Source organism: Monodelphis domestica, chromosome 3, assembly GCF_027887165.1.
Source record: "Monodelphis domestica isolate mMonDom1 chromosome 3, mMonDom1.pri, whole genome shotgun sequence".
NCBI classification, from domain to species: domain Eukaryota; kingdom Metazoa; phylum Chordata; class Mammalia; order Didelphimorphia; family Didelphidae; genus Monodelphis; species Monodelphis domestica.
Genome location: NC_077229.1, coordinates 490,361,148 through 490,385,249, shown reverse-complemented (window position 1 = coordinate 490,385,249; position 24,102 = coordinate 490,361,148). Strand labels below are relative to the sequence as shown.

The window sequence follows — 24,102 nt, the reverse complement described above, 5'->3', positions numbered from 1 at the left end:
TGACTTGTGCCACTGGCAAATAGAGGTAAAAGACCAAAATTGGACAATATCCCTATAAAGAAGATATCCAGACAGCACTAAAAAATTCAATGGAGAAACTTAAGACTTTTTCATCACTTGTCCTCTTGCTAACAAGCCCAGATTCCACCCAAGATTACACATAACCCATCCATGACAGATGAAAAATAATTCCCTTTATAAAGGCATTCACAAGGAATCTACACACTTCCTCTGTAAGTCATTTTGCTGTCTGACATGACTCACAGTCAGGAAATACTTTTGCTGAGTCTGTATCCATTCCATGGCCAAAAGTTACTCTTTCCATTAAACAAAGACTCAGGAAGTATAAACGCTCCTTTACTATCAGAATGAACATGACACTAGGCAAGGATCTGTAGGCTCTTTCTCCAATCAAAAATGATTTAAGTTCTTATCATGACATCAAAAGATTCAAAACGGAAAAACAAATAAAAAGTCGAGCAAAATTCAAAGTCCCAATATAGTAAAAACAAGAAATTAAGTCTGAATCATGAAGTCAATAAAAAGATTTAAAATAAAATAAATAGGCAGAAAACACAACAAAATTCAAATTCCCATTTTAGGTATTCAGAAGTATAAGTGGTGTGATAAAACTGACTGCTAAAAGATTGTATTGGCAAGTGAGGGCCTTTAAAAGTTGATGAGCAAAAATTTCTAAGGACCTCTAAAAGCTTAATGACAAATAGCCAGACACTCATCTACCCTCATTAGCAATAGTAACCTTTTAAATATTATTACTATTTTAAAAATTCAATTGGGCAAGACATCTGTTTTCACTTTTCCTCTATTTTAAGCTATACCCTAGCAAATATAAGGCACTTCCTTCACAAAATGACATCACTTACTGTTGATTTTATTGATGATCTCTTGGATTTCTACTTGGGTCAGGAGCTCCTCCTTTGGGTCTATTTCCACTTCAAAAAGGAGGATATTCTGAAAAAGAACACCTTCACTTATTGCCCACCAAAAGCAAATAGGTTTTCAAGAGTTAAGTCCTTCAGGTAATAGTTTTCTAAATGGGGCACCGATTCTCACGCCAAACATGGGCTCTATAGATACAAAATCAAAATTCATTTTTAATATTGTTGCGCAGTATTTGTAAAACCACATTTATCTTGTCCTTCAATTGTTTCTTGTGTCTAATTTTTCACAATCCTATTTGGGATGTCGTTGGATTGGTTTGCCACTCCTCCAACACAACTTGGAGAGAAAGTTCTACAGAGAGCTACTTTTCTCTTGTAATCATCCTCTCAGAGCTCATAGCCTGGGCTTATTCTACAAAGCTGAGACTTTTATCACCCACATCAATCCCAACTAGAAAAATCTAATCATGGGAGGCAGGCATGATCTGGTGCTTTCGGGGGAACAGAACGAATCCTGGATGCAAGTTCTGGCCATATGGGGGAGAGGAAGGCAAGGAAGGGAACTTAAGCCTTGTCACTGAAAAACTGTTGCATGAAGTACACATTTTGATGCCTGTGATTTCATGCAGGAAGAAGTTTAAGGAGAAATATAGCTAGGATTGAAAATTTTCTCAAGGAACAACATGAGGAACACATGGGGATTCCTTGAAAACTAAGGTTGGGCAGCGATTCTGGGTCAGTGATGGTGAATATTTTGGAAGCCCTTTAGTGACCTGTGCGGTGACTCCTCCACACCTCCAGACTTAGTGCCCTGCCCGCACTGCAACAACGCGCCTCAATCCTTCCCCAGCATTGGACAGAGGGTTTTTTTTTGGGGGGGGTGATGGCTCCCAGCTGTCTGGAGCCTGGGGAAGCCAACACCTGTAACCATAGGGACCTGCCCTCATACCAAGCTGCCCCTGGGGCTGGTTGAGTGAGGAGGCTGATGCTTTGACATGGGCTTGGGCTGTGGGGCAAGACCAGGAGTTAGACAATTCAGAAACCCTGTTCTAACCAACTCTGCGTTGGGTCAGTCGCCAGCAAGCTCAGCCCTAAAGAAAGTCATTTCCAGGGCAATGGGACCTTCTCTTGCATCCAGCTCTGCCTGCCTATTGACCTGCCACTTCCATATTGGTGGGAGCAAGGGGCAGAGAGAGCTCAGTCACCATTGGTGGCTGAGGTCACCAAATAGACTAGTAGTTTGCAGGGAAGGAATGAAGAAAGTAGAAATCTTTTTGGAGCTGATCCTGCTCTTGGGAGAAGAGACTCTCTAATGCCTCTTCCACATCCTGTAGCCTGAGTCCAAGACAGGAGAGGAAGGAAGTGAAGGCATGCCCTGAGTGTTCTGATCAGGGCAGGGAGTCAGTGCTGAAGGGCAAGGAAGCAACTCAACAGAGGATGCTCCCTAAACCCCCCACATTCACAGAGAGGACTCTGGGTACTGTCTTTGGCACACAAGCCATAGGTTCACCATCATGGTTCTAGCTTTTTAAAAGTAAAGGACTCCCCATCCTTTCTATTGGAACCATATCTCCTAATACTTTTCTTGTGAGCTTCAACAAAACTTCAATTTCCTCATGCTTTTGGGGGGTTTGAATTCAACGTCTTTTACCTCATTATGTACCTTCAAATTCCTTTATCTGTGCCCTGTCTTGTTTCTTATTAAGAAGCATGACTTCAAATATCAATGTTTATCAGTTGACAACTCATATTTCCAACACCGAGGAACACAGTTAGCTATGTTTTACGTTTACTCATTATCTAATGAAGTACCTTCATTTTTACACTCTGTTCTTTCCTTTCCTTGGCTTTCCAAAGTTCCTTCTGATAATTCTCGGCAAGGCAATCATCAACAGAGGTTAAAATTGCATTTGGATTCTTCAGAGATAAAAGAGTCTCTTCTGCGATGCCCTTCTTAATGGCTTCATTAATTGCAATGACTGCAGCATACACTGAACATGGGGAGGAATAGAAGGCATTTTTTTAAGTAACTAAGGCAAATAAGAGAAATGTTGTGATGATAAAAGTCTGCCCCGTTTTACCTAAAAACATTGCCTTGTTAAAATAAAGAACTATTTTTATTTGTCTGTGTGTGTGTCTGTGTATATGTCTGTTTTTAAGCCCATACCTTCTGTTTTAGACCTGATAATAAGTATTAGTTCCAAAGCTAAAGAGTAGTAAGGGATAAGCAATTGTGGCAAAGTGGCTTGACCAGGGTCACACAGCTAGAACCTGTCCCCAGTCACCTTGGAACTCAGCACACCTCCTGTCTCCAAGCCTTTTCTGTCCACTGAGTCCCTTAGCTGCCCTGAAGCTGTTGGTCCAGAAGTCTACAAATATTGAGATTATGTGCTCAGCGTTACATAGCTGAAAACGATCTGAGGTCGTGGTCTATACACAATAGGCCATATGGCTTTCATGGCTGTTGGTTTTTAGGAACTACAATAATTACGTCATTTCAAAATTTACTAGATTCTTGACTATACTCTCAGTAAGATGATGAATGTAAAATATACTTAGAAGTAAAGTAATGATTTACATGATCTCATTGACATAAAAAAAGAAATTAAGGCTTTGCCTAGTTTAGCTAATGCTAATACTTGATAATTTACATAGAAACTGCTTCTCAATTCCAGGATTCTTTTAGCTCAGTACAATAATTGTGAGGGACCTTAAAAATGATTGATCCTCCAAAGATATTTAGGGAGGATACAGGAAAAAAGAAGCTATAGAGTATTTTAGCAAGCCATTTCAATGCTTTTGGCCTGAGTTGGGGGTGGGGTGGATTTTCTTAACCAATAAGGTCCCATTCCACTCTAAATCAGAGCCTGCCTTTATGCAAGGAAATGTTAGAGGACATTTCAGCCGAGGTCTTCTTGACCAAATCCAACACTCTATATAATAAAAGCAATTTCACTGACAGATTCCCCAAATTCCTGAATGGCAGAATAGCCCTGTGGTGCCTAAAATGGGGATTTTTTTGAACAAATTTTAAAAAGAACAGAAAAAAAGACAACTGATGAATAAATACAAAATCGGGCACTCCATATTTTTCAACATCTAGGTTTAGGAAGGAAAACTGCTCAAATTCTATTTCAGTCCTGTCTTGCAGAAAACTGCTAATCACCACTTAACCTGACTGGGTCTAAAATACTTAGGGCATATTATAGATGACTAATCCTTAATGAAAAGATGAAAATGAATCTCAGGATTCTTGCCTATCCAAAGAGGGCACAAAGATTTTAAGCAGCTACAACTGACAAAGTCAAAGATATCGTTCAAAGACAGTTAAAAGGATGAGAAGCCCCACAAGGCTTAAAAATTAACTGACATAGAAGTTCTCCAAGAAAACAATGTCAAAAGCAAAGAGAGGAAAAGGATGTCACACAATGTGTGTAACTTCAGAGAAATTAAGATGAGTCAATGCTGACATGTCAAAGAAAGTGACCAAGGCAGGGATGATAACAAAGATGACATAACAAAGATGACAGGTGGTGGTGGCAGATATAAGAAAATAAACCTTAAAACATCGCACAGCGGATACTGGGGTTCAGGAAACTGAGGCATTTGCCCAGGGTCATATATCTATTCATTAATTGAGACAAGCTTTGACCTCAAGACTTCTTTATTCAGCACTTTATACACTGAGCCACATATCAGATATTTTCTGATTATTCTAATATGTTTCCTTTAAGACTAAATGTTTAGTCTAATATCCCACATCCTTTACATTTCTATCATCATCAGTGCTCATAATGAAAGTCATTTAATTCCACTTGCATAGTCATTCTCTCTCTTCTGGATTGAAAACAATACATCTGTTGATTCTCTTTATATTATTAATACAAAAATAATGTAAGAAATAATAGAACAATTTCACCCAAATATTGGCTATTTTAATTAAATTGAGTAAACAATTAAATTATTGAGCATTTAATTTAAAAATTGAGTAAACAATTATTTTAAAGAGAAACCTTAAATACCTACATTCTCAAACATTCTGTGTAACCAAACTGACTGCACTTACATGCATTTTCTAGTTCAATTTCCACGTTGACCCTGTCAATGTGATTTTGGATATCATTCCATCCCAAATTATCTTGTCCTTGAGATGAGGCTTCTCTTTTGATGGACATGAGCCTGCTAGCGTACCTGGGGAAGACAAAAGTCACCAAACATCCATTATCTTTAAATGTCCCTTTCAGTTGACGAAACACGACAGATACTGAGAGAGCGACCTATGGGAAGAGTAGGAGAACAGGCAGGCAGCAGGGTTTGTCGCCCTTCCGTGACATTCACCCGAGAAGCATGTGTAAAACGATGACGTTGCAAAAGGAAAAGCCCTGTGGGGACTCGAGTGTCTAGAGGACGCCATGGCCACCCCAAAGAGCCTCTGACCACAAGGAACCCGCACCTCCGTAGGACTTACACAGGGATGGACAGCTATTTACAGCACACAGAAAATGACTTCCAGGTGGGGGCATGCCCACAAAGGGAAGGCTCAGGGAAGGGACATCTCGCGTCGCTGTCCTGCCCTGACAGAACTAAAGTAAATCTGTAAATCGTAGCGCCCACTTGCCCAGCCCTTCTTGTTCTTCTGTCTTAGAAACGACAGAAGGAGAGGGATTAACAAAATGGAAAAGAAGAAAAAAAGGCATTGCTGTTGTCCAAGTGAGAGCTGATGAACGGCCCCACTTGCCTGGGAGTCATTTCGATGGCCTGCAGATCTAAGAGATTCTGGGCATGCAGAATGCACCAGAGTTGACAGGAGAAAAGCAGTTTCTCTCTGACCTTGTGGACCTGGCTAATCCCACTGTGAGAGTGTCAAGGCCAGAAGGGGCAAAGTGGTCTCATGTTGGAAAGGTTTATCTCCATCGCAGTCACAGAGCCATGGTTTTCTACACACAGTTGGTTTCCTTATTCTTCTGACTGTGGAATTTGGAGTCAGAAGAGCTGGATGAAAATCCTGACTCTAAGTGGCTTGGGGTATTGAGAGTCAGGCTGAGAGAGGGGAGGTCTTCGATTCAAGGAGGACCCCAGACACTTCCTAGCTGCCTAACCATGGAGAAGTCACTTCGCCTGCATTCTCTAGCCCTTACTGCTCTTTTGCCTCAGAACCAAAGCCTAAGACAGATCCCAAGATTTAAAGCAAAGGGTAATTTTGGTTTCCTTTCGTTTTTCATCCTTAATCGGCCATCTACTACCAATGGGATCACAGGCAAAGCCAATAAACCTATGTAAGCCTCAGCTTCCTTCTCTGTTGCAGAGGTGGCTGGGGTAGTTGACTGCTAACAAATCTGTCCTCTGGAGACCTTTTGCTCACCTTCAGGGTGGGCGGTGAGAGGATGGGGGGTAAGGTGGGGCATTTTATAACTGTTAACACTGGGAGAGGACCAGCAATATCTCCCCTCGGGGGGGGCACCAACACAAATGAGGACAATCCCGTAGAGCTTGACTAAAAAGTATCCTGGCCTTGCCCTCTTCCTCATTCAGGCATGTTTCTTTCTCAAACTTTTCACTTTGGTTTAGAACATCCATCCATCCTGCACTAATGGCTCCAGTGTCTTTGCTGTCCAGGAGTGAGTTCTGGCAGCATCAAATGAAAGGAACAGCAGCTGAACATGGGCACGTGCCAGCTAGGACCCTGTTCAGGGCTGTCCCAAGGAAATAGCAAAAGGAAGCCCCCTCTTCTCAATGTCTGTTTTGCCCCCTATTAGAGTAGGTGATGGGACAGATGGTTGGAGATAATGCAGGATGCCTGACAGTGATCAGATCTACCAGTGCAGAGAGGTGCCTTAAACACTGAGAGCTCAACATGGTCTGGCTCACGCAGGCCACAGAGGACTCAAAAGCAGGTCCTGCTGACTTCTTCCTGAGCTTGTCACCGGACCTCTCTTACTGGAAAGAAAGCCCAAGGTAGCCACTCTACCTGAAAGCATGGCAAAGGTGTAGGTTCCGGTGGCAGCTTCCCTTATATCCCCCACAGTTGAAAGGAACAAGTCCACCTTTTCGGAAAAGCAAATACAACCAAGACAACGTCCACGAGCACTCTTAGCTCTTCATGACCACTTAGAATATGGCCGATCAGGAAACCAAAAACATTTCCAAAGGGGTTTGACAGGAAGGACTCCATCCTTGAGATTACAGGTCCCTGGAGCCAATGATTCCAGAATCTCACCGGTACCACTGATAAAGAGCTGAAAAGAATGAGGGATCCCTTACCGTTCCAAGTGTTCTTCATCCAGGTTATTGAAGTCTATTGAAAGATTTTGGAGATGATTCTGTATTAATTCAAGATCCTCAGATTCCAAAGCCTTGTTGAGCAAAACAATAGCTGACAAAATTTCTACTGTAATGGACAGCTGCTCATAAGGCAAGTAGTCCTGTAAGAAAAAATGTACCAAAAGGGACAGTTTTTGCAGCATTACTACAAAGTATCATTGTAAAACCCAAAAGCAATAAACAAGACCTTCATTGAGGATATTTCACTACACAATGCAATGGTCAAAACTCCAAAATATAAAATGAACATAAATAACAAAGATGGATAACAAGTTGTATCAGTATATTCCATAATAATACTAATAGCTATGTCTACAAACTGATTATGATGACCACATCACATAATGTAACACAGAACAGTGGTATTATGTCAGATATAGTGCTTTAAGTTCTAGAAAGTTTTTTAAAAAATCCATTACCATCCATTTTAGAATCAATATTGTGCATAGGTTCCATGTTAAAAGAATGGTAAGATTTAGGCAATGGGGGTTACAAAACGTAAGTAAGATCACACAATTGTAACATTTCATGTTATTGACCTTTCCGCATTTACCTCCTGCTCTTCTGACTGTTCCACCTTAGTCTATTTTTTTAAATCCCTTTCCTTCTGTTTTAGAATCAATGTTAAGTAAAGATTCAAAAAGGCAGAAAAATGGTAAGGGCTAGTCTACTGGGGATAAGTGTCTTGTTCATGATCACACAGCTAGTAGTGTCTCAGACCAGATTTGAATCCAAAACCTCTTATATGTAAGCCTGGCTCTCAATACACTAAGTCTCATTGCTGCTCGTACTCCTGGTTTAGAAAACTTTTGTACCCATTAGCTTAAGTGATCTTCAAAGTCAATTTGTTAGGTAAATATATGTTAGTATTATTATCCTTATTTAATGAATGAAGAAAGTAATGTTCAAGGAAGTTAAAGACCCAATCAGTACATCATGATCATTTATAAATTCTAGTCATGATTAATATTGGAGGCATGGCTGGAGAAAAGGTGGTGAAACAAGAGTTAGTTTAGGCATAAGGAGGTGAAGAAAGCACACAGATTCATCCAATGTCAAGCTGGCAATATTGGATGTGTACTGGGAAATAATCTCTATATGGACCATTGGGAAATTTTATGCATGAGTAGGTTTATCTAGAGTCATCTGGCACTGAATATGTCCATCACCATTGAGTAAGATTGGAGCTATTCAGAAATATTTTCATGTCAAACAAGGATGAGATCCCTTAACTCAATGTTGAAGGTTGCAGAGTTTATCAGTGTTTAGGACCAGAATTGCCATTCCAGAACACAATGGAAATATAGTGAGCTGATTAGTCAGACAATTAATTGATTAGAATGGGTGGTTTTGCAACAACAGTCATTGCACACCTACTCTCTCCTTATTTACTCTGTAGGATTTCATGTTCTAAGGTGGACAGTCTATATAACAATCAGGCCAGAAATGATATTGTGCACCAGTAAATAGTGGAATTCTTAATTTAAGTAAGTCACAGTGACCCCATGCTGATCTGATTATGATTTCCTTGGTATATTTTGGCTGGGTGGTGACTTGGTACACATAGACTGAAAGTCCAATCTGTCTTCTCTAGGGTTACAATTGAAAACACCACTCAGATTGCATTAATCATTACTGTAAAGAAGATGGGAGAAAGCAGCTTGGTGGCTAATTGGATAGAGTGCCAAACCTGGAGCTGGGAGAACCCAAGTTTAAATGTGGCCTCAGATACTTGATAGTTGTGTGGCCCATGGCATATCACTTCACTCTCATTGCTTAGCCCTTACCACTTTTCTGCTTGTATTGATTGATTCCTGAATAACTCCTCTCAGACAAAAGGTAGTAGTTTCAAAGAAGAGAGAGGAAAACATCTACCTAGTCCTTGATCATGCCTGACAAATGCTCCCCAAAATACATGTGAGATAATTTTTGTTTTATGAAAGATCTTGGCTTCAAGACTCAGGAATATGTTGGCATAGTCAATGACTATTTCAAACAGAACTGGTGACCCATGAAGAGATGGTAAATGATAGGAGAACTCCTTTTTGGTATAACTATCTACAATCTCCAGGATGTTCAGGTCTTGAAAAATAATGTGGCCAGAAAGAATAGGGCACCTCAGGACAAGATTAATCATATAATTGTAGCATGATTGGAAAATTGCCATCTCTAACAGTTTATCCCTGGAGTGGGCTGCCAAAAACACTACAAGCTTCCAAGACAAATATCTCACAGTTGGACAAATATCAAGGTTGTGTTATTGTTGTTCAGTTATTTCAATCATCTCCAATCCTTCATGACCCCATTTGGGGTTTTCTTGGCAAAGATAATGGAGTGGTTTGAAATTTCCTTATCCAGGTAATTTTTTTTTAGTTTTTAAAAAGTTATTTTATTTGGTCATTTTCATACATTATTTATTGGAAACAGAGATCATTTTCTTTTCCTCCCCCCCCCCCCTTCCCTTAGCCGACACGTGATTCCTCTGGGTATCACATGTGTCCTTGCTCCAAACCCATTTCCATGTTGTTGGTATTTGCATTAGGGTGCTCATTTAGTGCCTCTCCTCAATCATGTCCCCTCAACCTCTGTAGTCAAGCAGTTGCTTTTCCTCGGTCTTTTTACTCCCTCAGTTTGTCCTAGGCTTGAGTATAGTTTTTTTTTTTCTCATAGATCCCTGCAGATTGTTCAGGCACATTGTAAAGCCATTAATGTAGAAGTCCATTACATTTGATTGTACCACAGTTTATCAGTCTCAGTGTACAATGTTCTCTTGGTTATGCTCCTCTCACTCTGCATCACTTCCTGGAAGTTGTTCCAGTCTCCATGGAATTCCTCCACTTTATTATTCCTTTTAGCACAATAGTATTCCATCACCAACATATACCATAATTTGTTCAGCCATTCCCCAATTGAAGGGCATCCCCTCATTTTCCAATTTTTGGCCACCACAAAGAGTGCAGCTATGAATATTCTTGTACAAGTCTTTTTACTTATTGTCTCTTTGGTGTACAAACCCAGCAGTGCTATGGCTAGATCAAAGGGCAGACAGTCTCTTATCACCTTTGTGCATAGTTCCAAATTGCCCTCCAGAATGGTTGGATCAATTCACAACTCCACCAGCAATGAATTAATGTCCTACTTTGCCACATCCCCTCCAGCAGTCATTACTTTCCTTTGCTGTCATGTTGGTCAATCTGCTAGGTGTGAGGTGATACCTCAGAGTTGTTTTGATTTGCATTTCTCTTATTATATATTTAGAACACTTTTTCATGTACTTATTAATAGTTTTGATTTCTTTAACTGAAAATTGCCTATTCCTGTCCCTTGCCCATTTTTCAATTGGAGAATGGCTTGATTTTTTGTACAACTGGTTTAGCACTTTTTAAATTTGAGTAATTAGACCTTTGTCAGAGGTTTTTGTTATGAATATTGTTTCCCAATTTGTTGCTTCCCTTCTAATTTTAGTTATATTTGTTTTGTTTGTACAAAACCTTTTTAATTTGATGTAGCCAAAATTATTTATTTTGCAAAAACTGCTGGGAAAATTGGAAGACAGTGTGGGAGAGATTACGTTTGGATCAATACCTCACACCCTACACCAGGATAAACTCAGAATGGGTGAATGGCTTGAATATAAAGAAGGAAACTATAAGTAAATTAGGTGAACACAGAATAGTATACATGTCAGACCTTTGGGAAGGGAAAGATTTTAACCAGGTAATTTTATAAAAGTGAGGTTGATAGGGTTAAATGACTTGCCCAGGGTCACACAACTAGTAAGTATCTGAGGCCACATCTGAACTCAGGCTCTTCTGATTCACGATCTGGTACTTTATTCTCTCTGCCTCTGAGCAGTCAATTTGGTATTCATCACAGAAGACATAACCCAACTTTGCAAATCACTTGTGAACTTTGAGAATACAAACCTCAAATGAGTTAGTGGGCAGTGAAAGTTTCTTGAATATACACTGACAGCTACTTTTTATTTGTTTGGGGGATACTTATGCAGACCACAAACATAGGTGGCCATGAAATGGGTACAGTATAAATGTACATTTGTCAAAATAAGAAAGAACCAATGAAACAGCAAAAACAGTAACAAATATTTGGAGAAGAGAAAAAAAAAGGGAAGCCAGAACATTTTTTATATTTATAGCCATAATACCTAACTATGAAGTTATTTCTCTATAAATAATATCTATCATTAGAAAGTATGATTCTTGATGAAAGGGGTAGTATTTTTCATTTCAATGTCCACAAAACTGAATAAAATATTTACAGGAAGTAGTAGGAAAGACATGTTTTAGGGTTTTGCCATACTTTACTATGCAAACCACCAGGGAAGAAGATACAATCGGGAGATTTTAAGGAAACCAGTATGTCACAGAGAGAATTCTAAAAAGCAGCTGCTATTGTCATTGGGCAAATATATTGTTAAATATGAGCAATCTACTGATAACTCATTGTGGGAGACAGTTCCTTATTAAGGCAACTTTGCTATAACAATATAGTCATCAGTTTCTACAAGTATGGTGAACAGTGGGAACAATCCTGTTCCAATTTTGTTGTGGGTGTGTGGCAGATAGGGGGATACATGGAAACAAAGAATAATACTAAATAATGCTAGAAGGCAAAACCAGGACTACTGTTGAGAAATTATAGAGTTATAGAGAGGTGGAATATAGTGAAAAATACAGGTTGGGAAATTCCCCATAATTTATAACTAAAGAGAGTAGCCAAGAACACAGATAGTTAAGTAATTTGCCCAAGATGACAATAACCGTAAGTAGTTGCTTTTATTATATTCATTTTACAGATGTGCAAACAGAAGTAAAGAGAGATTAAAAACGTGGCTTGCCCAGAGTCACACAACTAATAAGGATCTGTAATTATACAAGAACCAAAGTCTGCATGACTCCCAGTCCAATGCTCCATCCATGGGACTACCTGTCATTGGAGTCCAGACAACGTGATGCCTATGCTTTCTAGGGAATCATTACTTTAAGTAAAGAGCAAGTAGATTCTATGAATAACTTGAATGTTCCACGAGGTTTCTTCCCATTCTGAGATCATATGAAATGATCTCAGAGCAACCCCTCATTTTCAAGTTGATTCTGCTCTTCCAAACCAAAACTCCACACTCTGAGTCACTCATGCAGCCACAGACCTCCTGGACTTACCACAGAGCTCTGTTTCTGAAGGTTGAACAGTTCATCCTGATACAGAACAGCAGCAAAGGGATGGACGGTCGGGAGCTGGGCCTCAGGTTTCATGAGTGCCATCACGGTGTTCCTGGGATGACCTTCCCGAATCACAGCATTGATTTGATCGATAGCAACAATCCCTGGAGGAGAAGGATGTCATGGCAGTCAGAATCTCATTTTATTTACTTGTTGTTTCCCATTGTAGCTCTCATTGATTGGGGTTAAAGATCACTACTCTTAGGGGGAGAACCAGCTTATTCTTTGTGGCTAGACCATACCATGTGGTACAAGACAGGGAAGGTTCTCACTAATTTTCAACATGAATCACAGATCAGTTATTGCTATACACCCTTTTAAATTACCAAAGGCATACTGAAATAGGTACTTTAGAAGGGGTCCATCTTGAAATTTATTTGCAATGATAGATACTTTAGTTGCAACATCCTTTGTTTCTCAATGTGTGTGAAACCTGTGAAAGTTATCTATACTTTTATATATCTAAATTTTAACTTCAAAACAACACTGTGTTATATATTTTCTCTTCTCTCAAGTAACTCCTTCTGTCTTTATGGTTTCATTGTTCATTCTGATTTGAAGAAATTCCTTTTTATATGTCCATTTCACAACTGACCAGTCTATTTTTAGTCTGAATGGGTATTTGAAAGCACAAGTGCATAGACTATAAGTCCCAAGACACTTTCCTTTCAATGTATAGTCTCATGTTTCATCTTGTAAAACCATAACTGACTCTAACAGCCTTTAAGAATCAAAGGCCTCTGAAACTGAATATGAGTACAAAATATCCTTTTTAGATTGCCAGTTAATTTGGTATCATTTGATATTGTTCTCTACTCTATCCCCCCACCCCATTATACTATTAATTTAATTAATTACTTAAACAATTTTAGAGGATGGACTAAATCATCTAAATATCTCAAATAATAGTGGTATTGACTAGGTGCTCAATTTATGTTCTGGCATTTCTCAATAAAGCTGTTTTTGCTGTTTTCCCATGTTTCAAGAGCTGAGCAAGTGACCTATCACATAGTTTTAATGTAAGAACATGGCCTGACTAGCAATTAAGTTTTCACAGAACATTTGCCACTCATGTCTCTGGGTTCTATAAAGTGTTATTTTAAGAAAAAATAAAGATGCATATGTTTTTACAATTTTTACATTGTTTGCACACATTTCAAACAAATGTCACTATAACTAAGATGTATGTGATTTAATTGATAACAACTCATTTAGATTTATTGGAACAAATCCTGTAAAGAAATAAGCTCATTCACATTTTTCAAAGCGAAAGAATCTTCAGAAACAGTCATAGCTTCTGTGACCTGGATAACATCTAACAGGATACAAGAAAGCAAATTTTAAAGTTTCTGAGAGGACATTTTAGAAACACAGACTTGGCATATTTTTCAGTGACCAGGGAATAGACTTAGCAGTCAAAAAATGGGAAGAATGATTGCTGACTTGTGCCACTGCTGAATAGAGGTAAAAGACCAAAAGAGGACTCCATTGCTAGAAGGCAGATATCTAGACAGCACTAAAAAAAATTCAACAGAGAAACTTCAGACCTTCTCATCATTTTCCTCTTGCTCACAAGCCCAGATTCCAGCCAAGATGACATATAAACCATCCCTGACAGATGGACAATCATTCTCTTTCTAAAGACATCCACAAGGAGACTGTACTTTTCCTCTGTAAGGCATTCTGCTGTCTGATATTACTCAAGGTTAGGAAATGCTAATACTGAGTCTACATTCATCTCATGGTCAAAAGTTACTCTTTTGTTCAAAGACTCAGGAAAATGAACATGCCATTACTATCAGAATAAATATGTCAAGTAAAATGATTGTGGGAGAAAGCCAGGCTGAGATCCTTGTATTCTTTGGCTATTTCCATCCACAACTTGATATAACAGGCTAATCATGGTCTTCAGTTCTTTCTAAACCTTTGAAAGTAGAATTATTCCTTTTGAAAACTCTTTATGGCATGAAACATAATGGATCCACAAAGGATCAGGTAAATATTTAATATTCCTGATTTGCATAAAAAGACAAGTGATACATGCTCTTCTCTCTCAGAAAAGACAATGCTTTCTCTTGCCATATATTTTAGGAAAAACAGGGCAGAGAAAACAAAAAGAACATGAGAGTCAGGTCACTATATTCTGTAAGTGCAGTTCACACCAAGCTCAAGAATTTGGCAGATGGATTATTTTTGAGGGTCATAGAAAACTGTCAGATATGCAGTTACCATATGCTGCTGGAAATAGAAAACTCCTTTAATTTCTATTTGAAAAACAAAACACACAGCCTGAGCTAAATAAGAGCTACATTGTAAAATGTTTAAGTGGAATATTATTCACTGTTCTTAATGAGGCTTGGCTGAAATATTTTAAAATCAGTTTTTCCACCAAAACAACTTTTGGTCCTGATGTTTTCAAATGAGGAGAGATCAAAGGCTTCAGAAGAATTTTTTTCTATATTAAAACCATAAAAATTAAATAACATTGTTCAATACTTAAATGTACATAGGATCATTATTAGCTAAAAATTATTCCACTGAGTCATGAATACCTTTCCAAATTAAAAAGGAGAGGAAAAATACAGTCAAAGAGAAACAAATTAGCAGCCAAGAACTTGGACTATCAGTGAAATTTTGAAGATATAATGAATTTTTGTTCCAATTTGAAAAGAAAATCTGAATCTAAGATATGAAAAAGCAGCTTTAATATTTCAAAAATAAATTAAAACAAAAAGTGATGAAACACTTTATTTGCTATGCTTTTCTCAGATTCTTCATCAGCAATATTACTTTAATTCATTTCATTTTTGTAAAAGCATAATGGAATGGAATACCAAATGGAATGGAATACCATAATGGAATACTAAACATACTTATACATCAGAAAGAGAAATTACAAATTATGCTTCATAAAGTTTGACATATTCATAACCCTTTTCATTAGAATAAAATAGAAAACATCAGCCCAAAGTTAAGTACTGTCTCAAAAAAAATGAACATTTTCCGACAAAATCACTGAAAACACTCAATATTCCTTCAATATCTTTCTGCATATTTTAGTTCATTTAAAAAAATAATTAATATCGATTTATACACAAATATCCTTCATCTTAATGATATCTGAATTTTGGGAATGAAACTTTAAAGTACCATTTTAAAAGATAGCATTTCAGTCATGCTGACAGGCATGCATTAATTTTCAGCTTTTAAAAAATGAAAAACCACAATAAAAGTCTGTAAAACTCATCCAAAGGTAGCACAATGGATACAATGGGATCTGTTGAGGCTCCAGGATAAATGGGCAATTTACATTTACTTGGGTGGAATCTAAATAAAATTCCATATTTTATATAGGATTTCAGAGTGAAATGACTTGTATTAAAAGGGGGGAAAAACGGAGGGGGAGGCATTCACACTAATATATGCTTATTTGAATTAACTGAATGTTATGTACACACCACCCTTCCAGTACCATGAGGAATTCAGCTGCACAACGCTAGAAGGGTTAAAAACTGGAGGATGCAAATCTCCCAGCATGGGCACTCTTTCCTCTTGCCTGTAAACAGTCTCACTGATTTGGACTAAAGCTAGGAAGGCTGAAATAAAACACTTCTTACACACTTTGAACTGTTTGGAGTGGGGAGGTAGGTGCTAAACTAAACAAAGGAATGGCTCTCACTTTCCCAGTAGAATACAATGACATGACATTGGACAAGGATATCTGCAGGCTCTTTTTCCATCCAAAAAAGATGAAAGTAAAAATCATGACATCAAATGATTTCAAAACAGAAAAATAGAAACCCAAGAAAAATTCAAAGCTCCAATATAGTAAAAAAAAAAAAAGTTTAAATCATGAAATCAATAAAAAGATTCAGGATCGAAAAACTAAGTAGAAAAGACAAAAAAAAATCTAAGACCCAGTAAAGGTAGAACTACAGTGATAAAACTGACTACTGGGAGACTTTAAAAGTTTAAAAAGAAAAAAACGCTTTGGACCACTCAAAGATTAATGAAAAACAGCCGAAAAAATTATCTACTCCCAATAGCATAAGTAAACTCTTCTATGTTATTTTTCATTTAAAAAATACAACTGGGAAACACATCTGTTTTCACTTTTCCCCTATTTTAGGCTATCACCTAGTAAATATAAGGCAATTCCTTCACAAAATGACATAACTTACTATTGATTTTGTTGATGCACCCTTGGATTTCGACTTGGGTCAGGAGCTCCTCCCTTTCATCTCTTTCCTCCTCAGAAAGGATGTTCTGAAAAAAAAACAACAAATTCAATGGTTGCACCCCAAAAGCAAACAGGCTTTCAAGAGTTCAGTCCTTCAGGGAATACCTTTCAAAATGGGGCACCGATTCTCACATCCAACATGGGCTCGATAGATACAGAATCAAAATGCATTTTGGTTCTTGTTGAACAGTGCTTGTAAAACCACATTTCTTTTCTCCTTCCATTGTTTCTCCTGTCTAGTTCTGCACGCTTCTATTTGGGATGTTGTTGGCAAAGATGCTGGACTGCTTGGCCACTCCTCCAATACAACTTGGAGAGAAAGTTCTACAGAGAGCTACTTTTCTCTTGTAATCATCCTCTCAGAGCTCATAGCCTGGGCTTATTCTACAAAGCTGAGACTTTTATCACCCACATCAATCCCAACTAGAAAAATCTAATCATGGGAGGCAGGCATGATCTGGTGCTTTCGGGGGAACAGAACGAATCCTGGATGCAAGTTCTGGCCATATGGGGGAGAGGAAGGCAAGGAAGGGAACTTAAGCCTTGTCACTGAAAAACTGTTGCATGAAGTACACATTTTGATGCCTGTGATTTCATGCAGGAAGAAGTTTAAGGAGAAATATAGCGAGGATTGAGAATTTTCTCAAGGAACAACATGAGGAGCACATGGGGATTCCTTGAAAACTAGGGTTGGGCAGTGATTCTAGGTCAGTGATGGTTGAGTCTTTTGGAAACTTTTGGAAACACTTTTGGGGACTGTGAGGTGCATTCCCCCACCCCACCTCCAGACTTGGTGCCCGGATCCCCATCCCCTGCTTTGCCCTGCCCACACTGCAACAATGTGTCACATCCCTCTCCCCAGCATTGGACAGAGGGGCTTTGGGGGGGGATGAGGGCTCCCAGCTGGCTGGAGCCTGGGCAAGCCAACTCCTGTAGCCATAGGGACCTGCCCTTGCACCCAGCTGCGTTGGGGGCTGGCTGAGTGAGGGGGCTGCTGCCTGGCCGTGGGCTGAGCAGGTGGCGCAAGCCCAGAGGGTAGTCAACTCAGAGACCCAGCTCCCCGCACTCACCATTTGGGAGTGGGGCCAGCACCCAGCCAGCCCATGCCTGGAGAAAGCTACCTCCTGAGGCCAGGGACCTTCCCCTACACCCAGTCCCGCCTGCCTATTGGGCTGCCATTCCCATGGGGTGGGAGCAGGGGCCAGAGGGGGCCTGGTTACCCTTTGGTGGCTGAGGTCACCCCCCACACTGCCACCTGGCAGGGAAGGACAGAAGAAAGTGGAGATCTTTTCAGGGCTGTGGGCGGCCTCTGCTCTACGGGAGGGGATACACCAACACCTTCCCCAAACCAAGCAGCCCCGAAGCCCAGACAGAGGGGGGACAAAGGGAAGGTTTACCCTGAGGTCAGAGGCAGGAAAGCAATTCTGCAGAGGACGCATCCTCCACACCCACATCCAAGGAGAGGTCTCTGGGTGCCGTCTTTGGCACACGAGCCATAGGTTCACCAGCACGCTTCTAGCTGTTGCAAAGTAAAGGACTCCCCATTCTTTCTATTGGAACCATATCTCCTAGTACTTTTCTGGTGAGCTTTGACAAAACTGCAAGTTCCTCATGCATTTGAGACCTTCTTTTACCTCATTATCTACTTTCAAATCCTCCTCTCTGTGCCCTGGCTTGTTTCCTACTAAGAAGTAAGGCTTCAAATATCTCCCTGGTAGTCACTGTTTATCAGCTGACAACTGTTCTATTTCCAGCACCCAGGAACACCCTTAACTATGTTTTACGTTTAATCCTTAGCGAATAAAGTACCTTCTCTTCTTTCTGCTGCTTGGCTTCCCAAAGTGCCTTTTGATAATTTTCAGCCAGGCTATCATCCACAGACGTTAAAGCGGCTTTGGGATTCTTGAGGGTTACAAGAGTCTGTTTTGTGATGCCCTCCTTAATGGCTTCATTAATTGCAATGACTGCAGCATGCACTGAACATGGGAGAGGAATAGAAGGCATTTTTTAAAGCAAAAAAAGTAAATCAGAGAAATATTATGATGATAAAAATCTGTCATTTTTGTACCATAAATGTTTGCCTACATAAAAATAAAAAGGAATGATTTTATATTCTGTGTGTGTGTGTGTGTGTGTGTGTGTGTGTCAGAGTGTTTGTGTATGTCTGTGTTTAAGCACTAAGGACTAGGCAATTGTGGCAAAGTGACTTGACCAGGGTCAAACAAGTAAGATGTTTCCAAGGTCACATTTGAACTCAGCACACCTCCTGTCTCTAAGCCTTTTCTGTCCACTGAGTCCCTTAGCTGCCCTGAAGCTGTTGGTCCAGAAGTCTACAAATATTGAGATTATGTGCTCAGTGTTACATAGCTGAAAATGATCCGAGGACGTGGTCTATACACAATAGGCCATATGGCTTTCATGGCTGTTTGTTTTTAAGAACTACAATAATTATGACATTTCTTATTTCCCTACATCCTCCTGTTTAATAGGATTCCGATGATGATTGTTTTATGTTTTGATAAAATAAAAATTTACATAATCTCATTGGCCTTATAGAAGGAATTTAAGGCCCTGACCTCTTTAGCTGAGCTGAATCCTTTATAATTTACATAGAAACTGCTTCTCAGTTCCAGGATGTTTGTAGCTGAGGACAACAATTGAGAAGGAACTTAAAAATGAGTGATCCTCCAAGGATATTTAGGGAGGATACAGGAGAAGAGAAGCTATAGAGTATTTGTGCAAGCCATTTCAATGCTTTAGGCCTGAGTTGGGGGTTGGGTGGAATTGCTTGATCAATAAGGTCCGTTTTCACTCTAAATCAGAGGCTGCCTTTATGCAAGGAAATATTAGAGGAGATTTCAGCTGAGGTCTTCTTGCCCGAAACCAACACTGAGCTCTCTATACAATACAATCAATTTCATGGTACATTCCCAAAAATTCTAATGAATGGAAAAAAATTGTAAAATAGCCCTGTGGTGCCTAAAAGGGCGTATTTTCCTAAAAGGGCGTTTTGTTTCCAATTGTATTTCTTAATGATTGTCATTAAAGATTACTACTCTTAGGGGGAGATCCAGTCTATTCTTTGTGGCTAGACTATATCATGTGACGCTAGACATGTAAGGTCTCATTAATTTTCAAATGAACCATAGATCAGCTATTGCCTTACACTCTTTAGCTTACCAAAACATATACCAAAATAGCTATTTAAAAAGGGCTTCATCTTGAAGCTAATTTGCATTGATAGATCCCTTATCCTTATTTGTAGCAACCTTTGTCTTTTGTTGTGTTCAAATGAATAAAAATTATGAAATGTATCTATACTTTTTCTATATCTCAATTTTAACTTTAAAATAACACTTTGTTATATTTTTCTCTTCTCTGAAATATGTTTCCTTCTATACAGTTTTATTGTTTATTCTGATTGGGACTAATGCCTCTGCATTTAGGTGCCCATTTCACAGATGACTAGTCTAATTCTATAATCTGAATGGGAATTTCAAAGCACAAGCTCCTAGAAATTTTCTTTTCAATGTCCAATCTTTTGTTTTATCTTGTATATGAAACCAAACCGGTCTCTTTCAACCTTCAAGAATCTTAAGCATCTAAAACTGAACAGGAGTACCAACTCTACTTTCTGGTTTTCCTCTTAATTTGGTATCATTTGATATGTTTCAATACTGTTCCCTTCACCCCCAAAAAACCTCATGAAACTATTAATTTAATTAAGTATTTAAAGCATTTGAAAGTAGGGACAAAATCTTCTAAATATCTCAAATATTAGTGGGATTGAATAGGTGCTCAATTTATGTTCTGGCAATTTTCAACATAGCTGCAAATATGTTTTGGCCCTTTTTTCATGTTTCAAGAGCTGATCAAGGTATCTGGCATGTAGTTAGTGTTAATGTAAGCATGTGGCCTAACTGGCAATAGACATTTCAGAGAACACTTGTCTCTCATGTGTCTGGGTTCTATAAAGTGTCATTTTAAAGAAAAAACTAAAATGTGTACATTTTCACATTTTTATATTGTTTCCACACATTTCAAACAAAAGTCACTATAACTAAGACATGAGTGATTTAATTCTGTCAACTTCTTTAGATTTATTGAATTAAATCCTGTGAAGACATATAGTTTTTCAAAGGAAAAGAATCTTCAGACATAGTCACACCTGGAGAATAGACATAAAATCAAACAACAAAGTAAATTTCATCATTTCTTGAGAGGACATTTCTGAAACATGGTGTTAGCATGCTTTTCAGGGACCAGGGAATAGAATTTGCTGTCAACCAATGGGAAGAATGATTGCTGACTTGTTCCATTGGGGGAATAGACATAAAAGACTAAAAGAGGACCCCATTCCTGTAAGGCTGATATCCAGACAGCACTAATAAAATTCAAAAGATAAACTTAGACTTTTTCATCACTTGTTCTGTTGCTAACAAGCCCAGATCCCAGCCACAATTACATATAACCCTGACAGATGGAAAATCATTCCCTTTCAAAAGACATCCAAAAGTTGCCTACACTTTTCCTCCATAAACCATTCAACTATCTGACATAACTCACAGTCAGGAAATGCTTATGCCGAGGCTATATCCATCCCATGGCCAGAAGTTACTTTTTCTTTCAAACAAAGACTCAGGAAAAATGAAAACTTCATTACTATAGGAAGGAACTTGCCAAATAAAATTGTTTTAGGGGAAAGCCAGGTTGCAATTCTTGTATTATTTGGCTATTTCCACACCTTGATATAAGAGGCTAATCATGAAGTAAGGTTTTCAATTCTTTCTAAACCTTTGAAGGGAGAATTATGCCTTTTGAAAACTCTTTACAACATGAAACATAATGGATCCACAAAGAATCAGTTAAATCATTATATAATATTCCTGATCTGCATTAAAAGACTAGTGATACATACTTTTCTCCCTCAGAGAAATAATATTGCTCTCTCTTGCCATATATCTTAGGAAAAACAGAGCAGAGAAAAGAAAGAGAACACAAGAGTCAGGCCACAATGTTCTTGGCCAGTTCACTCCAAGTTGAAGCCATTGACAAATGGATTATTTTTGAGGGCCACATAAGACTGTCAGATATGCAGTTACCATATGCTGCTGGAAATGAAAAACTCCTTTAATTTCTATTTGAAAAACAAAACACTCTCTCTAAGCTAAACAAGAGCTACATTATAATATGTTTAAGTGGATTATTAATCACCGTCTTAATGAGGTTCAGCCGAAATATATTAAAATAAATTTTTATCCAAACATCAATTTTTGGTTCCTAATGTTTTCAAATGAGAAGAGATCAAAGGCTTCAGAAGAATGTTTGCATATTATTAAAGTCATAAAAGTTACGCAACATTGTTCAATAGTTTAATGTACATATGACCACAATTAGCCAAAAATCATTCCACTGAGTCAGGAATACTTTTCCAACTTAAAAAGGAGAAGAAAAATGCAGTCAACAAGAAGCAAACTGACAGCCAAGCAATTTAAGAACTTCCACTATCAGTGAAATTGTGTAGACAGACATGGTGCATGTTTGTTCAAATTTAAAAAGAAAATCTGATTCCTAGGGATGAAACAGCAGCTTTACCACTTCAAAAATAAATGAAATACTCATAACTATTGAAAACACCACAAAGTATAGTAATAGAAGGGCCTTTCCTAAAAATAATAAAGCTATTGAACTACCAAAAAAACTTCTTTTTAAGTTAATTGAGCCCATTTAGAACATTATTCCTTGGTTACAAGAATTATATTATTTGCATCCCTCCCTCCCCCTGCCCTTCCTGCAGCCAACATGCAATTTCATTGGATATTACAGGTGTCCTTGATCAAAACCTATTTCCATGTTGTTGGTGTTTGCATTAGGATGTTCATTTAGAGTCTACATCCCCAATGATATCCCCTTGACCCATGTATTCAAGCAGTTATTTTTTCTTCTGTGTTTCTCCTCTGAATGTGGATAGTGTTTTTTTTCTCCTAGATGACTCCAAGTTGTTCAGATCACTACATTGCCATTACATTCGATTGTACCATAGTGTATCAATCTCTGTTTATAAAGTTCTCCAGTTTCTGCTCCTTTCACTCTGCATCAATTCCTAGAGGTTGTTCCAGTTCACATGGAATTCCTCCACTTTATTTTCCCTTTGAGCACAATAGTATTCCATTACCAACATATACCACAATTTGTTCAGCCATTCCCCAATCAAAGGGCAGCCCCTCATTTTCAAATTTTCTTGCTACCACAAATAGTGCAGCTATGAATATTCTTGTACAAGTCTTTTTCCTTATGATCTCTTTGGGGTACAAACCCAGCAGTGCTATGGCTAGATCAAAGGGCAGGCAATCTTTTAGCCAAACTGGGTATAGTTCCAAATTGCCCTCCAGAATAGTTGGATTAATTCACAACTCCACCAGCAATGCATTAATGTTCCAACTTTGCCATATCCCCTCCAGCATTCATTACTTTCCATAGCTGTCATGTTAGCCAATCTGCTAGGTGTGAGGTGATACCTCAGAGTTGTTTTGATTTGCATCTCTCTGATTATAAGAGATGTAGAGCACTTTTTCATGTGCTTATTAATAGTTTTGATTTCTTTACCTAAAAATTGCCTATTCCTGTCCCTTGCCCATTTATCAATTGGAGAATGGCTTAATTTTTTGTACAATTGATTTAGCTCTTTATGAATTTGAGTAATTAGACCTTTGTCAGAGTTTTTTGTTATGAAGATTCTTTCCCAATTGGTTGCTACCATTATAATTTTGGTTACATTGGTTTTGTTTGTACAAAAACTTTCTAATTTGATGTAACCAAAAATATAGATTTACATTTTGTGATTTTTTTCTAGCTCTTTCTTGGTTTTAAAGTCTTTCCTCTCCCAAAGATCTGACATGTATACTATTCTATGGTCACCTAATATGCTTCTTTATATTCAGAGGTAATTCACCCATTCTAAGTTTATCTTGGTGTAGAATGTGAGGTGTTGATCCAAAGCGAATCTCTCCCAAACTGTCTTAGCAATTTTCCAAGCAGTTTTTATCCAATAGTGGATCTTGGTCCCAAAAGCTAGCATCTTTGAGCTTATCATAGACTGTCTTGCTGAGGTCACTTACCCCCCCCAAGTCTATTCCACTGGTCCTCCTCTCTGTCTTTTAGCCAGTACCAAATTGTTTTGATGACCACTGCTTTATAGTATAGTTTCAGATCTGGGACTACAAGTCCCCCTTTCACAATTTTTTCTCATGATTTCCCTGGATATCCTTCATCTTTTGTTCTTCCAAATGAACTTTGTTATGGTTTTTTCTAATTTAGTAAAAATGTTTTTTGGTGGTTCAATGCATTTGGTACTAAAGAAGCAAATTAATTTGGGTAGGATGGTTATTTTTATTGTTAG

The 24,102-nt window shown here is 38.4% G+C and overlaps 1 protein-coding gene across 1 annotated transcript in view; it reads right to left on the bottom strand.

The window, feature by feature from the left end:
• Positions 1–24,102, bottom strand: part of LOC130458521 (ras GTPase-activating-like protein IQGAP1) — a 69,297-nt gene that overhangs the window by 28,992 nt on the left and 16,203 nt on the right. The window contains exons 4-10 of the mRNA XM_056824767.1: positions 18,513–18,679; positions 16,645–16,729; positions 12,404–12,567; positions 7,164–7,324; positions 4,969–5,093; positions 2,715–2,893; positions 885–972 (exon numbers count right to left, since the gene is read on the bottom strand). Of these exons, the coding sequence (XP_056680745.1) occupies positions 885–972; positions 2,715–2,893; positions 4,969–5,093; positions 7,164–7,324; positions 12,404–12,567; positions 16,645–16,729; positions 18,513–18,679 (969 nt within the window). The remainder of the gene's footprint in view (positions 1–884; positions 973–2,714; positions 2,894–4,968; positions 5,094–7,163; positions 7,325–12,403; positions 12,568–16,644; positions 16,730–18,512; positions 18,680–24,102) is intronic.